General features: G+C 47.3%; 2 protein-coding genes and 1 long non-coding RNA gene across 10 annotated transcripts in view; 2 read left to right on the forward strand and 1 right to left on the reverse strand.

Moving 5' to 3' along the window:
- TOPAZ1 (testis and ovary specific TOPAZ 1) overlaps positions 1-8,211 on the forward strand; it is a 141,524-nt gene extending 133,313 nt beyond the window's left edge. For all 6 annotated transcript variants that reach the window (XM_025190288.2, XM_025190286.2, XM_025190283.2 and 3 more), the window contains one exon: positions 7,916-8,211. In XM_025190288.2, coding sequence (XP_025046073.2) covers positions 7,916-8,186 — 271 coding nt within the window. In that variant the 3' untranslated portion in view covers positions 8,187-8,211. The remainder of the gene's footprint in view (positions 1-7,915) is intronic.
- LOC142827289 (uncharacterized) lies at positions 7,543-14,240 on the reverse strand. The gene is made up of 5 exons (XR_012901929.1): positions 12,490-14,240; positions 9,707-9,735; positions 8,379-8,475; positions 7,871-7,917; positions 7,543-7,721 (listed from the first exon to the last, which is right to left on the reverse strand). It is a non-coding gene; the product is annotated as an uncharacterized LOC142827289 (long non-coding RNA).
- A 38-nt stretch (positions 14,241-14,278) lies between these two features.
- TCAIM (T cell activation inhibitor, mitochondrial) overlaps positions 14,279-20,411 on the forward strand; it is a 55,585-nt gene continuing 49,452 nt past the window's right edge. Inside the window, exon 1 of one of the 3 annotated variants that reach the window (XM_006134291.4) lies at positions 14,279-14,401. The gene's annotated coding sequence lies outside the window, so the exon portion shown is untranslated. Of the gene's footprint in view, positions 14,402-14,565; positions 14,878-20,411 lie in introns of those variants that run through there. The other 2 variants (XM_006134292.4, XM_006134290.4) reach the window with 2 other exon arrangements.

A 20,411-nucleotide genomic window follows, 5' to 3' on the forward strand; every position in this document is an offset into this window, starting at 1 on the left:
CTTCTGAGCAACATTTCTCAGGAGCGCCCGGAGGGCAAGGTAAAAGAGCGAAGTCTCCACCGGCAACGGGAACGCAAAAGAAAAGGGCTTCCCCTGCCCGCTCCCTCTCGCCCCCCTCATTGTCCCGTGTGTCTCAGGGACATAAGCAGGGAGCCTCCGGGGCCGCGAGACAGCCGGAGAGATCAAATAAGCCGCAGGCGGCAACATCAAGCCGCACGTCATCGGCACCGGCTATACGTCCCGCTGAGAGCGCAACTGACACGCAGCGCCCGGCACCGCTCCAAGGGCTGGAGCCGCGGCAGTCTGCCCAGCCGTGAGTCAGAACGGCACCGCAAATGCCTGGACTGAGTCAGGGTAAGCCGGCACCGGGTCCGGCACCGGATGCAACCCTGCCACACGGCACCGCGGAGCTCAGTGAACATAATAAACAGAGCGCCCCCCTCCGTGCCGACTCGGCACCGGCCGATCAGTTTGCAGCTGCAACGGCACCGCAAGAACAGCTGCCTGGGGTGCCGGCTAGGGCAGTAACACAGCAGGACGACGCAGTCCTGGTTAGTCCTCCCCCTGCCCATTCTTCTTTATCAGTGCAAGGGGGAGAGACTCCTTCTGCCTCTGCAGTCCCCACTAAGGCTGCTAAGAAATCTGTCACGAGGCATTCAATTTCACCCTCACTCGAGCCTTCAATCTCTCCCTCTCATTCACCAAGCATTACTCATCGCACATCTTCTCATCACCAAACAAGGTCCCCGCGATGCAGATCAAGGTCTCGTTATTCTGATCGTCACGGGCGATGTCATCGTTATTATAGGGAATCATCATATAGATCTCGTTCACCAAGTTATTCCCCCCCAAGATCCTATCATAGGGGGTATGCCAGTAGATACTCCTCCCGACGGTCTTCGCCTGATCACCCTGATCATAGGGGCCATCGAGCATCCGAATATGAAAGACATCACTATCGTCCTGGCCATTGTTGTTGCCATACCCCTCATGAATCGCGACAATTATCACCAATTAAGGACTGGAAGGGGGCGTCATCTCGACAGCAAAACCACTCACCTTCAGTCCAGCTATCTGAGCCTGAGGAAGGGCAGATATCGGATGTGGACGATCAGCTGCACAATATGTCACAAAAAGATATGTCGTCATCCTACCCTGACGACGCACTGTTTGAGGGGGACCCATCTCCCCCAGACGACACAAAGGACTTTCAAGATCTGTTTAGGAGAGTGGCCCAATCTCAGGAGGTTCAGATATTGGACACTCCAACGAAACAATTCAAGCTCTGGCGGAACCTAAACCCTAAACAACAATCTAAGGTCGCTTTGCCTATGGACGAGGCTATCCTCCAATCAGCTGCGGAAATCTGGCGTACCCCGGCTTCGACTCTACCAACGTCAAAACCGGCAGAAAAGCGATATTTTATAGCGTCTAAAGATTCAGAATTTCTTTTCACTCACCCGCAACCAAACTCGCTGGTGGTCGACGCAGCTCTCCAAAGGGCTAAGAACCCGCAGCTGAAAAATGCGGGCATTGATAAGGAGGCGAAGAAACTGGATGCCTTTGGCCGAAAGGTTTACACATCAGCCACGCTGCTCCTTCGCATAGCGAATTACACAGCTCTCCTAGCCAATCATAGCTTTGATAGTATAACAAAGCTTACTGAGCTGTCTCAGAGATCATCAGAGGCAGACAGGGAGCTACTACGGTCTATTCTCAAGGAGGGCTATGTGTGTTCAAAGGCCAATCTTCAGATAGCTATGGATATAGCTGATACAGCGGCTCGGGGAGTAGCAACAGCGGTATCAATGAGGCAATCTTCTTGGCTCGCCACGGCCGCGGTACCTAAGGAGCTGCACTCCAAGGTAGAAGACCTCCCGTTCGATAAGTTAAAATTGTTTGCGGAGAAAACAGATGAGATCCTTCATACTGGGAAGGACTCAAGAACAACGCTTCGTACGCTCGGCATGTACGCACCACCATTCCGTCGCCGGCATTATTTCCCATACCAGAGACGGTATGACTATCAGTCGAGGAGACAGCAAAATCGCCCCTTCGACCAAGCGCGATCGAGACAGCGCCCCCAGCGGAGGCGTCCACCACCACCTAGAGTGACAGGCACGGCTGCCTCAAAGCAGCAAGTTTGACTCCCTGGTCGAGGGCAAGCGCGCACTACCAATCAACCTGGACAAACCCATGTTCCACCACCGCTTACGACCTTACTACCACCAATGGGTCGAGATAACAACGGACAAATGGGTACTGGAAGTCATAAACAACGGCTTCACCATTCCTTTCACCTCCATCCCCCCCACCACCCCACCCTCCCCGTACCTGTTCAGGGACCCATCTCAAGAAAATCTCTTGCAACAGGAAGTTCATCGTCTCCTGGATATCGGAGCAATAGAGAGGGTCCCTGATCAGTTCAAGGGAAGAGGGTTTTATTCCAGATACTTTCTAACGGAAAAGAAAACGGGGGGTTGGAGGCCCATTCTCGATTTAAGAGGTTTGAATCGTTATCTTCGCAGACAGCGTTTCAAAATGGTGACCCTGAATTCCATAATACCGTCCCTCGATTTAAACGATTGGTTCGCTGCCCTCGATTTACAAGATGCGTATTTTCACATCACAATACATCCTGCGCACAGACGTTTTCTACGATTTGTGATAGGCCACGATCACTTTCAATATCGCGTTCTACCGTTCGGGCTGGCGTCAGCGCCCAGAGCGTTTTCAAAGACCCTGGCCGTCGTAGCAGCTTATCTGCGTCGCTTCCAGGTGATAATATATCCGTACCTGGACGACTGTTTAATAAAAGGTGCCACGCAGCGAGAGGCGTCACAAATGGTGGCGATGGTCGAACAAACTTTCGAATCACTCGGCCTCCTTCTCAACAAGCAGAAATCGACACTTATTCCAACTCAGTTTATAAGGTTTATAGGGATAAACCTAGACTCGCGCATGGCAAGAGCTTACTTACCGCAAGAAAGATTTCAAGCAATCAAGGATCTTGTCACTATACTCACTGGCAACATGACCGTATCGGTACACAATTGCCTTCGTCTCCTCGGGCACATGGCAGCGGCCACAGCAGTAGTTCCTCATGCACGCCTCCACTTGAGGAGCCTTCAGCACTGGCTGTCCACGGTTTATGTCCCCGTGAGGCACGACATTCAGAAGCTAGTGTGGTTACCTCCACATGTTCAGAGATCGCTGCAGTGGTGGACAGAAGCGAGAAACCTTCTCACGGGAGTTCCATTCCATCGACAGCAACCAACAGTGCAGATAACATCGGATGCCTCGCTCATAGGCTGGGGAGCCCATATGGACAACGAGCGAATACAGGGCAAATGGTCGCTCAGCGAGAGACGTCTGCATATAAATCTGTTGGAACTTCGAGCAATCTTCTACGCATGCAAACACTTTCTTCCCCAGATCAGAGGGCTTACAGTAAGGATACTGACAGACAACGTAGCGGCGATGTATTATGTCAACAGACAAGGGGGAGCACGATCACGTTCCCTATGCGCCGAAGCAGTGCGGTGCTGGAATTGGTGCATACAGAACAACGTAAGCATAACAGCATCGTACTTACCTGGCACCGCCAATGTGATTGCAGACTCCCTCAGCAGACAGTTTCCCACGGATCACGAGTGGGAAGTGAGGACAGACATCCTATCTGCAATATTCCAGAGATGGGGTACTCCACTGGTAGACCTATTTGCAACATACGACAACAAGAAATGTCACCTATATTGCTCGAGAGCGGGGCTCGGCAAGAGCTCTCTCGGCGATGCGTTTCTGATCAGGTGGAAGAAAGCACTTCTGTATGCGTTTCCTCCCACGCCGCTTATCTCCAGAACACTAGAGAAAATCAGGTTAGAGGCAGCAACGGTCATTTTCCTAGCTCCAGCATGGCCCAGACAAGCCTGGTTTCCATTCTTACACAGGATGTCAATTCAGCCACCTTACCTTCTTCCTCTCCATCAGGATCTCCTCACTCAGGAAGGGGGGACACTGTTACACCCCAGGCTGCAGTCGCTGCATCTGACGGCGTGGCTTCTTACTGGTTGAAAGGAGATGAAAATCTATGCTCTGAAGAGGTCAAGACAGTACTTCTTCACAGTAGAAAACAGTCTACACGGAATACCTACCTGGCAAAGTGGCGGAGATTTTCTGACTGGTGCATTCAGAACAATATTCACCCTCTATCATCTCCTCTACAGAATGTTTTGGACTACATCCTTGATTTACGAGAGTCAGGTCTTACGCTTTCGTCTTTAAGAGTGCACTTGGCAGCCATTAGTGCTTTTCATCAACCAGTAGGGGGTTCTGCGCTCTTCTCTCACGCAATTACAAAAAGATTCTTGAAGGGACTTCAAAACTTATATCCGCCACGAAGCGCGCCCTCTCCTTCCTGGAATCTCGACTTAGTGCTGGATACCATTATGCACCCACCTTTTGAGCCCTTGGCATCGGTTTCGCTACATATTTTAACGATGAAAACAATCTTCCTGCTTGCAATTACATCGGCGAGACGGGTAGGGGAATTGGGGGCGCTGATGGCAAGCCCCCCCTTCACTGTTTTTTCCAAGGACACAGTAACACTCCGATTACATCCGGACTTTATCCCCAAAGTTTGTTCTTCTTTCCATATCAATGAACCTATCGTTCTACCGACCTTTTATCCCAAACCTCATTCCTCCAGTAGAGACGCTCTGTTCCACACACTTGACGTCCGACGTGCACTGTCGTTCTACATAGACAGAACGCGCCAGTGGAGACGAACCGACAGGTTGTTGGTATCTTTGGCACCTAGATCGAAAGGCAAGGCACTTTCCACTCAACGCATTGCAAAATTAATCACACACTGTATTATGGAATGTCATTCAATCAGAAACAAACCTCTTCCTTCATTACCTCGGGCTCACTCCACGAGAGCTGTAGCGACTTCCACTGCATTTGCAAGGGGAGTTCCCCTGGCGGATATTTCCCGTGCGGCTACTTGGGCTTCTAGTATAACTTTCGCACGTCATTATGCCATAACGAAGAGGTGGGCTTCAGACGCTGCAGTAGCCTCTGCGGTACTGTCCACGGTAGAAAATAATTGACCCGGAGCGCGTTCTGGGTTACTGCTTTGTACTCACCTGGAGTGGAGCACCCACGGGGACCACTCGAAGAAGAAGAAGAAGTTACTCACCCTGTGTAGTAACGATGGTTCTTCGAGATGTGTCCCCGTGGGTGCTCCACGCCCCACCCTCCTCCCCGCTCCGGGTCTCTCTGCTTTGTCTTTCAGGGACCGAGCGGTGAGAGGAACTGACAAGGGGGGGGGGCCGGACCGTTGCAAAGGCGCGAACGCCGCGCGCTCCGCTCGCGCATGCGCGGTCCGGCCCAACTACGGCTATGGAAAACTTCCGACCAGCGGCGCCGGGACGGGACCCGACACCTGGAGTGGAGCACCCACGGGGACACATCTCGAAGAACCATCGTTACTACACAGGGTGAGTAACTTCTTCTTCCCACTTATTAGGGACCCTACCACAGTGAGATTTAAACTTAGTGTTAACAGCCTTTATGTGGTCCCCATTCAAACCTGCTGACTGTTACCCTTTTCAGCTAAGGTGGATTTCTTAATAGTCATTATCAGCAAAAAGAGTGGGGGAACGTCATACTCTGGTGATCCTCTATACGTTCTTTTTCATGGAGACAGTGTACAGCTTCGGCCAAACCCCAAATTTTTCTCCATGGTAATGTCTTATTTCCATCTCAACCAGCCTCTACAGTTGTCAGTCTTCGGTCCAAAGCCACATGCTCCCAAAGATGGACAAACACTTGACGCTTTGGATGTCTGCCAAGCACTAGCTTTTTATTGGCAAAGAACAAAGTCTTTTGGGATCTGTTCCCACGTCTCTATATGGAATGAATGAGGGCATTCTGTAACAGTGCAATAGCTGTCCAGGTGGATCACCAACTATATTGTCATGTGCTACAATATCAAAGGCATGACATCTCTGTAAAAGCTCTCTGCACATTCAGGCAGAGTATGCTCAGCCTCTAGCATTTGTGGGAAATGTCCCTCTTGTGGATATCTGCAAAACAGCAACACGGTCTGTAATCCACATCTTTGCTAGACATCAAGAGAAGATATGTAGCACTCCGCAAATCTTTGGATATACCCTTTATATCCACAGGCATCTGCACATGTGGGTGTGAATATCTACAACTCATTTTTGCAGATGCAGATACAAATTTTGTATTCGTGCCGGGCACTAAAGATGTGAATGTGGGGAAAGCAGTTCTGTGGTCTCTTCCCATAAGATTCCTAGCTCTCTCTCACCCCTGTTGGAAGATGCTTGAGTAATTGTTGGTCTTTGAGATGTTACACGTGTCCATTGTGTGACCTATCTTCCTCCCCAAATGTATCAAGAGTCTATCATCTTAAAAGTCCAGTGTGAAGGAACTGAAGGGTGAGAAGAGTGACTGCCATTTATAACTTGGCCCAGTGTATTAGAAATAGCAAGGTACAGCCATGGCTGCATCTACAGGTATTGCTAGAGAAAACTCACAGCACCAGTGCATGGGATATGCCCACACCTAATCCAATGGACATATGCAACACATCTTGAAAAACAGCAGTTACAGTGGAGTCCAGATTAACCGACACCTGGTAATCCGACACTGCTTTATCCAACCCTGCAGCTCCCCGGGACTTTATCCCCGGGAGCTGCAGGGTCGGATACAGAGCAGGCCAGGAGAACGGCCCCGCTTGCTGCCCCGTCGCTCTCTAGGAGCAGCAGCAGCTCCTAGAGAGCAAGGGAACAGCTGATGCTGCTCTGCCGGGGACCCTTCATCCCTGCAGGAGCGGCATCAGCTGTTCCCTTGCTCTCTACAGTAGAGTCCGTATCATCCGACATATTTGGTCATCTGACCATGTGTTGGTCCCGTTAAGGTCGGATGATAGGGACTCTACTGTACAAGAAAATGAATAACTCTTTCTGAGATCTTTCTCCTGCCCTCCACACCAGCAATATTTATCTATTAATCACCAGCCTTCTCAATCAGATTATTTCAAGGAATCATCCTTCTTCACTGAGGGTGTCTGTGCATTCCCACTTAAATGCATTCCCACTTAAGAAATGTATTGCCTCTGGTATTGAGCTAAAGACTTGAAGACTTTTATATAACTATAATTTTCTATTAAAATTCCTCAATTTATATGTATTTTAGCTTATTTTTGCAGTTTATTTTGGAGGAATAATATAACAGTCCTTGGTTAGTGAGGGCAGGTTGATAGCTGAGGACAAAGTGCCAGTCATTTATAGCTCATAGGTGATGTTCCCTGAGAGAGAAGGAAAAGGAGCGTCCTAAGCAGAAACTCCATTATTGAGAAGTAGAACAAAATCTGCTACTGGGGGCCAACTCATTTTTTTAAAAAAGCTATAGTTTGTGGTGTAATACATTATATCCCCAACTAGATAGCCAGATTCAAGTCAGTCCTACTGTAACTCTTCTTGTAGGTTATAATAAATAAGGCCCATATCCTTCAAGGAGTTAATCGCATCCTTTATGTATGTTGAAATGTAATCCCACGGCAGTCAAAGGTATGCCCAGATTCTTGCCAGGTCAGCGCCTAACATGCTCTACCATTAGATTCTAATTTTTCCACTTGATAGTATGCTGTTGAGGAAGCACATGACTCGTTTGTCACTGGGATGTTGATTCTACAAAACACCATTATTTTAAAATAGTTATCAGAGCCTAGCAGTTCACAGTATTTGCATTAGGAAATATGATACTAAGGTTTTTTTTTTACTGTTTTAATCATCTTAATGCTAATAAATGAAAACCATCTATGAATGATGTTTCTTACTGTTTGTGTTCCATTATTTTTGTGCATGTGAAAACTTTCTTGCAGATCTGAAGAACAAAAAGCACAGAGTAAAGAAGACTATCAAGCAGCAGTTGAAAGACTGATTCAAGCTGCTCATATATCTAATCCAAAGCTTTCTCTTAAGCACATGACAATGAATGTTAATATGGAACAAGTTTACAGTTTGGAACATAATTCTGCTCTAAAATGGTTGAAGGAGAATATGAAATGGGCTGGAAAGGTCTGGCTTTTCAGTAAGCCATTAGTTGGTAAAGACTTTTTTTTGAATACTGGTAGTTACAATAATCATTGTTGAAAATAATAAAAATCAATAGATAGTTCCCTTTGTGTTCAGACTGTTATTGAATCATTGTAAGAGTAAACCCTTGGATTTGATAAGGTTTCAAATCTTAATCTATTTTTGAATGTTTGGGTAAATTTTCAGAAATAACATAGGAACAGCATTAATTTCTTTTTGAGGCAAGTATAATTGCATAGATTATCTCACTAAAGTCACTGTAGAATCCAGTAACTGACTTCAGAAATTCTTGTGAGTATGGTTGAATATCCTCTACAACTGCCAGTTGACCATTAACTTTTTCCAGCTGAGAAATAAGAAGCATAATAGATTTTCATTTGTTTTTGTTCTTCAGAATATCTATGCTACTTTTTTGGAAGAGCTATATTTTTTTTCTTTTGACTATTTTTAAACCACTAATTGCTATTTATTTGAATTATGCTACTAAGAATCCTATAGCCATTGTGCAAACAATTAATAAAACTGTCTCAGAGTTCTTGCAGTCTACTCGTCAGACAGGACACAACAGATGGACAAAGCACCCAGCTGAAGTGGGAGTGAGTTGGGAAGCTAAAGTAACAATATATATATAATGAACAAAATTGAGTAAAACAGAGCTCACAGCTTGCCTCTTTCCCAACTGGTGCCAGACATCCAATAGAAACAACACCTCCCTTTCTTATCTGCCTTGTCATTTTTTCTAAAATACAAACTGCCATTTTTCTTAGTTGCCTATCAAGCTTCTAAATTTAAGAGATTAGACAGTTCTGTTTGATCCAATCCATTCAAACATAGCTAGACACATGTATTGTTGGAGAAATTCCTGTAAGAAAACTTCTGCTTAAATTACATGGAACATAAGCATATAGACCAAAAGTCGTTTATTCGGGACTCTTTTATGGTTTTGAAAAATCTTGTTTGACAATGTGGTGAGTGGTCTTTTCCCTGACCTAGACACCTCTTTATTTTAACTGATAATGGGCATGCACTGATTATTTGCAGTTCTGATGTTTTCAGTGTGAGACATCTATCCTTTCGTGGATTTACAGCTGGGGTGGAGAACCTCAGGTCCAGGGGGATGCTTATCTGGATCCGGCTCCTGAGGCTCAGGGTGCCCCTCCTAGCACTGGGGAGCCCGCGCCTACTGAGGGACTGGGACTGGAGCACACAAAATCTACTAGCCTGGACCCCACTAAGTTCTGGTGTGCAAGGGGAATGTGGGAAGTGTCTTTCTCCTTCTCAGTTAGGGGCCATGTCAGTGAGGGTTTGGGTGGGGTGGGGTGGGGGTTTCTCACTTGTGCAACCACTGACTGATTTTTTTGTGGTTTTCAGTGGGCCCCTTGATCCAAAAAAGGTTCCCCACTCCTGATTTACAGCATATATTTTAACCTCCTGTTAATTTTTAACTGCTTCAACCTCATATTCACAAGTTTATCAAATAAAATGCAATCTAGTTCAGCTTCAGAAGTAATTTTAGATAACCTGCTCTAATTAAAGGCTTAGTAGTTTCCTACATAAAAAAATAGATCCTCTCCTACCTGTATCTCTAGGCAAAGTCCAGAAAGACCTGGAAGATGCAGAGCAACGGCCAAAGACAGTGGGAATAAAATAGCATTGAATGGTCATGAAATTTCAGAAACAGAGGGAACTCTATACACAATAGCTCAACTATCTCAATCCTCCCCCATCATAGGTTGTTGCTAAAGTTAGTTCCCTTATGTTAGATATCCCCTTGCATTTTAATTGGGCACATTATGGATAGGACTTTCTAGAATAATGCCTTTTTCACTGCTTGATAACTTTTGAACTAATAAAGTACTCAGAGGCAATGTTCCCTCTAATTTTTTCCATGCATGTTCAGAATAAATGTTATATGCACCAACACATGTTCAAATGTGCACCAGCAGGAGAAACACAAACCCAGCTGTAAGTGCTCTGCTAATGAGCAGGGTGGCATTGGAATCTCTGCTGAGTGGGCACACAAGTGCACACTTACAAGGAACACTGGAATATGGCACCTCTGAGCAGACACACTTCTCTTAATACAGATGAATGATCCCTTTTAATTCCCAACCAATCTTGTTCAGTGAGGTTAATGATCTTTGGCCTCTCTATGGTCATAAACAGGGCTCGCCGAAGTGCGGCAAGCCCTGCTTGCCAGCCGCGCTGTCCGGCGATCTGCACATGCACAGATCACCCGAACCCAGCTCTTCTGGGTTGCAATCTACTCGTCATGGGTGAGTAGTTTGCATTATTTGTAGAACCCTGGTCATAAATATTTTTTAGATGGGACACAGTGTTATACTTGTGTAATAGAACTAGCATAATCTTAGGGGGATAAGGCAATATGTTGAGTTTATTGTGGAGGCATAATTAATTTATTATCCATAGCTACTAAAATTATTCATCACACACACAGTTCTACAGATGGGATATAATTACCAGTCTCAGTTGCTCATATTATGCCATTGGCCAAGTGGTCTAGACCAGTGTTTTTCAACTAGTGGTTCAAGTACCTTCAGGGGTACTCAAGAGAAGTCTGGGAGGTACATCAACACAACTGAAATGTGAAGAAAACTGAATTTTTGTTCTAAGTTTTACAGTGTTTTATTATTTTTCTACTTTTTACACCCAAAAATTTCATCACCCACCTGACTACAATTAAGTTGTTTAAACAAATGAGTTGTAATGGTAGAAAAAATTGTGTGTGTCTGAAAACTGTAGGTACTGGGGGTACTTATATATATTTTTATTTTATTTTATTTTGAAAAGGGGTACTTTATTAAAAAAGGTTGAGAAATACTGGCCTAGACATCAGGAGGCAAGCCAGGTCGTGTCAGTGTGCACTGATGCTTCTAGAGGATGATTATAGAACTGAATGACCCAATTCTGGTTTTGCACCCACCGTTATATATTTTAGTCCATAAAGCCTGTCCTGTCCCACTGCCTCAGGACACTGTGGCTATGTCTACACTCGTGGCTTCTTGCACGAGAAATATACAAATGAGGCTAAGCGTGGAATATTGCCGAGCCTCATTTGCATACCTAATGAGCTGCCATTTTTGCAGAAGAGGCTCTTGCGCCAGAAGGAGCTGTCTACACTGCTCCTTCTTGCGCAACTAAAACCCTCTTGCACAATGCCGTTCTTCCTGAAAAGTAATCAGCATAATGGCATTGCGCAAGAGGGTTTTTGTTGCGCAAGAAGGGGCAGTGTAGACAGCTCCTTCTGACGCAAGAGTCTCTTCTGCAAAAATGGTGACTTATTAGGTATGCAAATGAGGCTTGGCGATAGTCTATGCTTAGCCTCATTGGCATATTTCTGGCCCAAGAAGCCACGAATGTAGACAGAGCCTGTGGACATGTCTACACTAGGAAATTATTTTGAAATAGCTAAATTTGAAATAATTCTCAAAATAACTCTTTTGAAATAAGCTTTTTCCCCAAGGAAAGCAGGAGTACAGATTTCAAAATAACCAGCCTATTTCAAAATAACAGGGTTGGTAGTGTGGACACTCCGCTTATTTCAAAATAACTCCCTAGTGTCGCCCAGAGCTGTATGACCATGAGTTATCAGTTGATGGCAGATGGGACATTGTCATTTCTTGATGAGGCTTTTGCCTTTTTTTTTTTTGTTCTTTTGCAGGGCCTGCCTGCATTATTCTTTGGCCCTGAGAGTGGTGCTAGCATCTGGTCATCTAGACATGCTGGCTTCTGGGACTGATTCCTTTACACGCACCCACATTCACACTTTTACAGATACACACACCTAACTTTAAACAGTGGTAAGGCAGTACAAAGTTTTAAATTGGATTTATTACAATATATAAAAAAGTTACAGTTACAGATTCTCCAAAGGCCATTCTCAACAGGTTACTAACAAATTAATCCAAATCCTATTAATAAAACTTGGGCTGCAATTCATGAGGTTACATAATCTCACATTGGTAGATATAATTTATTAAAAGGACGATTTCATTTTTCAGCCCCAAACAGGACATACTCCACTTTCCCTCTATGTGCTGTTCTCTTTTAAAAGGCTAGATTTTTATGGAGTAGTAGATGGATCTGAAATTTCTTAGCTAATATAAAGAGACACATGGTGTGGAAGTTAGTAATCAGGACATGCAAATGCATGTATTTAACTGGCAGGGAAGGCTGCAATTTTATTAATTTAATGTCTCTTTGAAGTATTATCTGTTCTCCTTCCCAAATTCTCATGTATTAGCTATTTGAACAGATTTAAAGTGGGAGGTTACAGAGTTCCCACAATATAGCCTCTCGGCCTACTCCAAGGATTTAAGTCACTCCAAAATCCTCTCACCCTCGAGTGTCCTCTCCAGTTGAACTACTGGATTCAGATTGCTTCAGTGCTGGAGCTTAGCTGTGATCAACATGCTAACTTGGCCACCGTCCAGTGTAACCAATGTGCTAGCGTGTTACAATTCCAGAGAACTAGCCTTGTTTGGAATGTCACAAAGAGGACCCTAGCAACCCTTCCATTCTAGGGATAGGAAGATCTAACCAGTTAACCTTCAAGCCTCACCCAAGGCTGAAGCAGCTTACTGCTGCAGATACAGGGCTGTTTCAGGTGTTGCTCCGGTGTCCCAGTCAGACTAGCTCTTGTCTGTGAGGCACCCTGGCCTGTCACAGACAGAGCTTTTGTCCACAGTGGGCCTGGATGCACCGCAGTCAGGGGGCTGGTCCAGGATCCTGGCCAGTACAGCCCCTGCCTGCAACGGGGTGGGAGAGAAAGGGAGGGAAGGAGTAGGGGGGGAGCACAGCAGAGTCTGCTCTGGCTGGGAGGGAAGGAGGCATTCCAGCTCAGCAGCAAGGGGGAGCATGTCCCTTATTCACCCCCTTTTAATTGGTTAACAAGTTAAACAATATGTTTAACCAGTCTGGGACTATAACAGGATTTTACATCCCTAGGACAAGCAGCTTTATAACAGTTTGGTTTCTAGCACGCTATTGCCTAAGGTCTCTAGGACTCAGAATTCTGATGCTGAGGATGTCACTGCACTATTGCTTGATTGATTACTCCTTGCATTTCCCATATTTCTCTTTGATGATAGTAGTGATTTCTCATTTTAGGAATTTTACTTTCTTGTCCTACATGCATTTAGAATGAGAAATTCTAGATAACTAGCAGCAGTGATTTAAACTCAGATTTTCAGAATGTAAATCTAGGCCAGATTTTTCTATCATCTTGCTTCTATATGCAATTATACATTTCTGTAAAGTGGATGTAAAATGCTAACATTCAAAATTACAAGATGGAAGGCAATATATCAAGAACATAGGTAACACTAGGCTTGGAAATACTATATCAGGGCTACTCAACTTTGGAAGCCCCAGGGACCTCAATGATACAGCACATGCTGAAGGCTGCAACTTAAGTGTACTTGCATGCAAATATATGCAAATCACTTTTCACACTGACAGATGAATACAAAGCACTTTCCATAATTCCCCAGCGCTCCCAGCACCTCCTCCCTGGGGAAGGGGGGGCTAGAAATGCCAACACCCTGTACCCGTCTCTTCCAGCCAGCCCCTCCGCTTGCATCTTTCAATGCTCAACCTGCCTGGGAGATGCCTCGCCATTGTTACAGATCAGCCAAGAAAAATGCTATTAGAGATTTAAACATATTTACTTTGTACAGATATACCTGTGGTGACATTTTAATGGTTAAGTTTCAAGTTTTTTTAATTTTAGCCATGTCTTTAAATACTTTGACCCTCTCCCTAGTTTCCCACAACTAAAAATTTAAATGGATTAAAATATTAAATTTTAAAAATCCATCAAAATTACCAAAATAAATTTGCCAATCCTAGGTAATAGTTATGGGCTTTATTGAGTGCCTATTACTACTGCATACAATTATATTTCGGTCCTTCACACTGAATCCCAAACACCGCTGTCGGCTATGCAAAGTGCTCAGTAACCTCTGGTTTGAAATGCTGAGACGTGCGTTTGGCTCACTAGGGCTATGGCAGCGCCTGGCAATTTCGGGGCTGACTTAAAAGGAACACAATGTGTCCCATTCGCTTGCGCGTCAACAAACAGCAACTGCTTGGGAATTGCGTTCCCCGGCAGCGCACAGTCTCGGCGAGAGAAAGCAGCGCGGGGCAGGAGGCGTTGCCAGGCCCCCGCTCCTCAAGCCCCGCAGAAGCTGCGGCAGCAGCAGGAGCGCGAGTCCCAGCCCGCGTTGCACACGCGCTGCCTTGCTCGGCAGGTAGACGCCGGCCCCTTCCGCGTGGCCCAAATCACGCGCGCTGCGCGGGGAGGAAGCCGTTCGCCAGCCTGAGCCGGGCCGCGCACCCTGGGCTTCTACGTTCTGCCGCCGCGAAACGACCTCGCTGGCGCGGGGACACGGCTGTCACGCATGCGCGGCTGCTTTGACGGTGCGGTGGGAAGTTGCGCGAGTGCGCGCGCTCCTTCTCCCTCGCGCTCGCGTGCGAGGAGGAGCGCAAGATGACGTGGCTGCACCGCGGCGCTCGAAGACGGGTCATTGCGCGAGCCGGAGGCGCCTGTTCGGGAGGTGGGAAAGTGACGGCGACGAGACCCCGCCCCTCAGGCAGCTCCTCCTCCACCCTCTCAAGTGGGGTGTCCCTGTGCCACCTTCCCCCCCTCTAACCCTCCCCCCTCGCGCGCCGCCATGGGGACCGAGCCCCGGCAGGCAGGGGGAGGGGCTGCTGTCCCGACCCTGAGGTAAGGGGCGGGGCTGTGAGTTGTGACGCGGCCTGGCGGCAGGTGCTTGTGACCCTGCCTCGCTCGGGGGAGCACTCGCGCCCCAGCTGCCGGCGGGACCATCCTTGGCCGGGAGCTGGCGGTTGAACGCGCTGACGGGCCGCGACGGGGACCGGCTTCCACGTGACGCGTTCAAAACTTCCCGCGGGATCTCGCTGCTGCTGCTGCTGCCGCCGTGAGGGGGGGGGGCGGCGGCGCATGGAGCCCCCGCCGCTTGCTGAGGCGGCCCTTTGCGCGGGGTCCGGGTTGTAGTCGCGGTGTTGTGCGGGGCCTGCCCGCAGAGAGGCTGGGGCTAGAACACGTAGTAGCCCCCTGGGAGGGCTAAGCTGTGTCTGGCGCCCTTCGCGGGTCTTGGGTTCTCTGGCCTGGCCGGGCTCTGAATACAGACCCTCCCTCTGGCTGAAACAAAACCAGGACTATGCAGCACTTTAAAGACTAACAAGATGGTTTATTAGATGATGAGCTTTCGTGGGCCAGACCCACTTCCTCAGATCAAATGGTGGAAGAAAATTGTCACAACCATATATACCAAAGGATACAATTAAAAAAAACGAACACATCTGAAATTTGATTTGTCCTTTTCATAACAGAAGAGGGATGGGGGGGGGGGAAGGTCTGTGGGCTAATGATATTAGAGGTGATAATTGGGGAAGCTATCTTTGTAATGGGTAAGGTAATTAGATTGTTTATTCAGACTCACGTGTAAAGTGTTGAATTTAAGCATGAATAACAGTTCAGAGGATTTTCTTTCAAGTGCAGTCTTAAAAGGCTTTTGAAGCAGGATGCCTCTGGCTGTAATACTTGGGGTTGGTGCTGAGGGGTGTTGGTGGCCTGTGTTATACAAGAGGTCAGGCTGGGTGGTGCCCTCTGTCCTTAAACCCTGTGGATGGTCAAGAGTCGGAAGACACTTGGCCTGTGCTGTGTTTTGGAGACCTCTCCCCTATTAGGTGTGTGCAAGCCATCAATGAACGTGCATCCTGTCCATCGGGAAGCCAGTCTAAAACTCTTCCTGTCCTGCCTCAAACAAGAGGTTTTGATTTGGAGCTGCTGTAAGATTGAGTGCATCTCAGATCTATCACATAATACAGTAAAAACTTAAAAACCAACAGATAGTTCTTCAGCACCTTGGAGACTAACAAAATGTAGATGGTATCATGAGCTTTCATGGGCACACCCCACTTCTTCAGATTAATGGAGTAAGGGGTTCAGGGTACAAAAATACATACAGTAAGCCTACCAGGTGTCTGAGGCAGCAAATGTTTAGTCACTTGTTAATGTAGATTTCAACATGGTGTATTTTACATTTTCCTATTGACAAATCAGCCCAGATTCATTCTCTCTTGCATAGAGCTAAAGATTCACATTTTAGATTTCAAACCGTTTTTTCAGTCTGGAGATAGAATTTGCTGGGTGTTTCACGAGATACTTTTAAAATGTACTCACATCTTTTTGAATGTTTTGTATTTTATACTGCACTGAATTTCCCTTAAGCAGAAAAAAGTAACACAACCAGTTCTAGTGTTGTGTTCTAACCATGGGTGTGGCTGAACACCCAGCAGGGGAAGGCAAATCCCAGCCCCATCCCATCTGCCTAAGGCTCCTTTCCCATCTTCCCCCCTCCCCACAAACTGGATCCAAGACTCCTTAGTCTCACCATCCCAGCAGTGCTGCAGTCCCAGCCCTCCTGTGTGTTGGGCACATGGGCAGTTTTGGGAAAACAACATCTTTCCTTGCCTACATTACCCGCCACTCAGGGCTCTAAACTGTGTTGTAGTTAAAATGCTTATATGAATGCTCATATGAATGTTTGTTTAGTTCATTCTGTATACATTCTTGTTGAAGTAACCATGTAGCAATCTGGCAAATTAGGGAAATCCACCCACCCTATGCTGCTGCCTCTGTTTTACATGATTACTTAACTAAACACATTTTAACATCCCTAGTTTAAGCTTCTTCAGCTTCTGCCTGTTCATTCCTACTAACATTGATATATAGTAAACTGCTGAACATTCCAGACAGCAGCTGCTGGGAAATGCTCTCAATAATCAAGTGCTCAGTTAATGTGAGGAACAATACTGACTACTTACACACTGCAGCTTCCCTTGAGTGGGGACTGCCAGTTATAGTGAACTACTTTGTGCCTTACCAAAGGAAAAAGGAGGCTATATCGGGGTAGGCAAAAGCCTTTCAGCAGGCCAAACCTAGGGCTTTGATCTGGCCTGCAGGGCAGTTCCAGGCCACAACCCCTAGCAGGTTGCTTCGGAGCAGGAGAGGGGTGCAAACCTGTCTAACTGCTTCTATTTAAAGGGTTTGTGTCTTCCTCACACCTTGCCTAGCAGCTGCAAGGAAGGCACAAGCCCTTTCAATAGAAACAGTTGAAAGGGCTTGCATCTCTGTCTCCCTAGCAACGTGCTAGAAGCATGGGGAGCTGCAAGCCCTTTCAAGCGCTTCTATTTAAAGAGGTGGCACCTTCCCTGTGCCTGTCAGGCAGCATGTTGCCTAGTAGCCGTGGGAACAGGAGAGCCCTTTAAATAGAAACAGATGAAACTGCATGGAACTCCACTCACCTCTAGCACGTTTGCCAGAGATGCCTGATCCCTTTCAGCTGTTTCTATTTTAAGGGCTCTCTTGTTCCCACAGCTGCTAGGCAATGCTGCCTGAAAAGTGCAATGAAGGCACAGGCACAAGCCCTTTAAAAGAGCTTGTGTCTCTTTCTTCGGAGCAATGCATTAGAGGCATGGGGAGCTGTGAGCTCTTTTAAGCGCTTCTATTTAAAGAGCTGGTGCCTTCCCTGGGCCCTACAGGCAGCTTGCTTAGCAGCTGTGCAGAACACTGGAGCCCTTTAAATAGAAACAGCTGAAAGGGATTGCTCATCTCTGGCAACATGTTAGAGGCATGGGAAGCTGCCAGCCCTTTCAGCTGTTTCTATTTAAAGGGCTCTTGTGTTCCCACAACTGCAAGGCAATGCATTGCCTGACAGGACCAGGCAAGGTACCAGCCCTTTAAATAGAAGCACTTAAAAGGGCTTGCAGCTCCCGGTGCCTCTAGAGTGTTGCTAGCAAGCCAGAGATTCACCTGCTGCGTGGCTGCATTTCCTAGCAGCTACCCAGCAGGTGCAAGCCCTTTAAACAGAAGCAATAAAAAGAGCTCACTGCTATGCCCCAATGGCCTGTTGCCTAAGAGCTGCCCAGAGACATGAGCCCTTTCAACTGTTTCTATTCAAAGGGCTTCTGCCTGCCGGGCAGCTGCCAGACAACAGGGCTATGTCTACACTTGAGGTTTCTTGTGCAAGTATGGCCATTCTCGCGCAAGAATCCGCAGAGCATCTGCACTGCCCACTCACTCTTGCGCAAGGAAATTTACATTACGGCATGGTAAGAGAGGGCTTCTTGAGCAAGAGCTATGCTCTTTAACAGGTGCAAGCCCTCTTGCACAGGAACTCTTGCGCAAGAGGGCAATGTGTACACTCGGCAGGGATTTCTTGCGCAAGAAAGCCCTATGGCTAAAATGGCCGTCGGAGCTTTCTTTCGCAAGAGAGCGTCCACACTGCCATGGGAGCTCTTGCGCAAAAGCACAGCGTGCACATGGCAGTGTGGATGTTTTCTTGCGCAAGACTTCTTGCGCAAGAAGCCATGAGTGTAGACATAGCCCAGGTTAGCAGTGGGGACCAGGAGCTGTGAGCCCTGTTGTATGAAATCTAAACCTGCACCGCAGACAATGCTAGGAGGAGGATAGCCCCCAGCATCCTTCCCTCTGCTTCAGGTCCCTTCCATTGGCTAGAAGTCAGGGGGCAGGGACTCCAGGCCAAGCAAAGCTCCCGGTAAGGTAGCTCTAAACCCTGCACCTTCCACCTGGTGCCCTGTCCCTTCCAGGTCGGTCCTCAGACACTTCTGAAATTTGTGAAGTGGTCCCCCTTCAAAAATTATTGCCCACCCTGGGCTATATACATGTTAGCACATACACTTTTACTTGACACAAGAAGGTGTTAGACTCTAAGGCTACATCTATATTTGCAGCTTGCACAAAAACTCTTTTGTGGAAAAGTTCTTGTGCAAAAACTCTTCCACAAGAGAGCATCTACACTGGCATGTGCTTTTGCACAAGAGATGTGCTTTTGCGCAAGAACAGCGTTTCTCAAACTATGGGCTGCGGCCCAGTACCGGGCCGCAGGAAAAAACTACCGGGCCTCAGAGTGGTTGCCGGGGTATTCTGCGCTCTCGGAGTGCCCGTGTGGTGCCGGGTCCCCTAAGCCCTCTGCCGGCCTGGGCGGAGTCTGCAGCCGGATGTTCCAGTTCCTGGCAGAGTCCTAGCTAGGGGATGTGAGGGGGGGGAAGAGGAAGAGGGGAGAGCCCGCCACCGGAAGCAGCACTGGACGGGGGAATCGGGCTGGGCTGGGGAAATTGGGGAGCCGGTGGAAGCAGGGCTGCCGGGGGGCACGAGGTTGGGGGCAGGGAGCTGGCTGGGAAGATGTAGGGAGGGGGGGAGAAGCAGCCGCCGGAAGGAGGGCTGGATGCGGGCAGCGGGGCTGGCCAAGGGAGATAGGGAGGAGAAGCGGGGAGAACTGGCTGCCCGGGAGGGGGTTGGTGGAAGTGGGGCTGGCCAGAGGCACAGCGGAGGGAGCAGGGGGGAGGAATGAATCGGCCTGCGGGGAGTGGGACTGACCCAGCCATATGTAGATCTTGGGGCGCTGCCCCCATTCCCCTCCCTGCAAAGCACAAGTTAGTCCGGCCCAGAGATTCTTTTGTCCCCCCTCTCTCCCCACACCCCTTCTCGAGTAGTTGCAAACTGTCTGGCTGGTAGACACACTCATGCAGCCTGAGCACATTTACCAGCCAGGCAGTTCGAAACTACAAACTGATACATCTAGTAATAATAAAACTTACCTAATGAGAAAATACCAGACATGTTATATGTATGGTATTTTCTCAGTTTGTTTTTTATGTGTTTATGTTTTTGGGCTGCAAAAAACAGTACTGAAAAAAAAGGGTTCCAACTAAAGTAAAAAGTTTGGGAAACCCTGGTCTAACCAGTTTTCTGTCTGTCTTACAGTCCATTTATCCAATCCATATTCCTTAACTTGCTGGCAAGAATATTGTGGGTGACCATATCAAAAGCTTTGCTAAAGCTGGCACGGGGGGGGGGGGAGGACCAGAAACAACTTATTTGAATATTCATCATTTGATTAATGAATATGCAAATATGCAAATGAACATTACTGGTCCTCCAAAAGTTCATGAATGGATTTACTGGTCCCTGTGTCAGAAAATTTGGGAACCCCTGTGCAAGAGCATCCATGGCAGTGTAGACGCTCTTGCGCAAGAAAGCTCAGATGGCCATTTTAACCATAGGGGCTTCTTGCCCAAGAAATTCATGTTGCCTGTCTACACTGGTCTCTTCTGGAAGAGCTCTTGTGCAAGAGGGCTTCTTCCTGAGAGGGAACATCAGAGTTCTCGTGCAAGAAACCCTGATTTTCTATAGTACAATGTCAGTTTACT

This window comes from Pelodiscus sinensis, chromosome 2 (assembly GCF_049634645.1).
Source record: "Pelodiscus sinensis isolate JC-2024 chromosome 2, ASM4963464v1, whole genome shotgun sequence".
NCBI classification, from domain to species: domain Eukaryota; kingdom Metazoa; phylum Chordata; order Testudines; family Trionychidae; genus Pelodiscus; species Pelodiscus sinensis.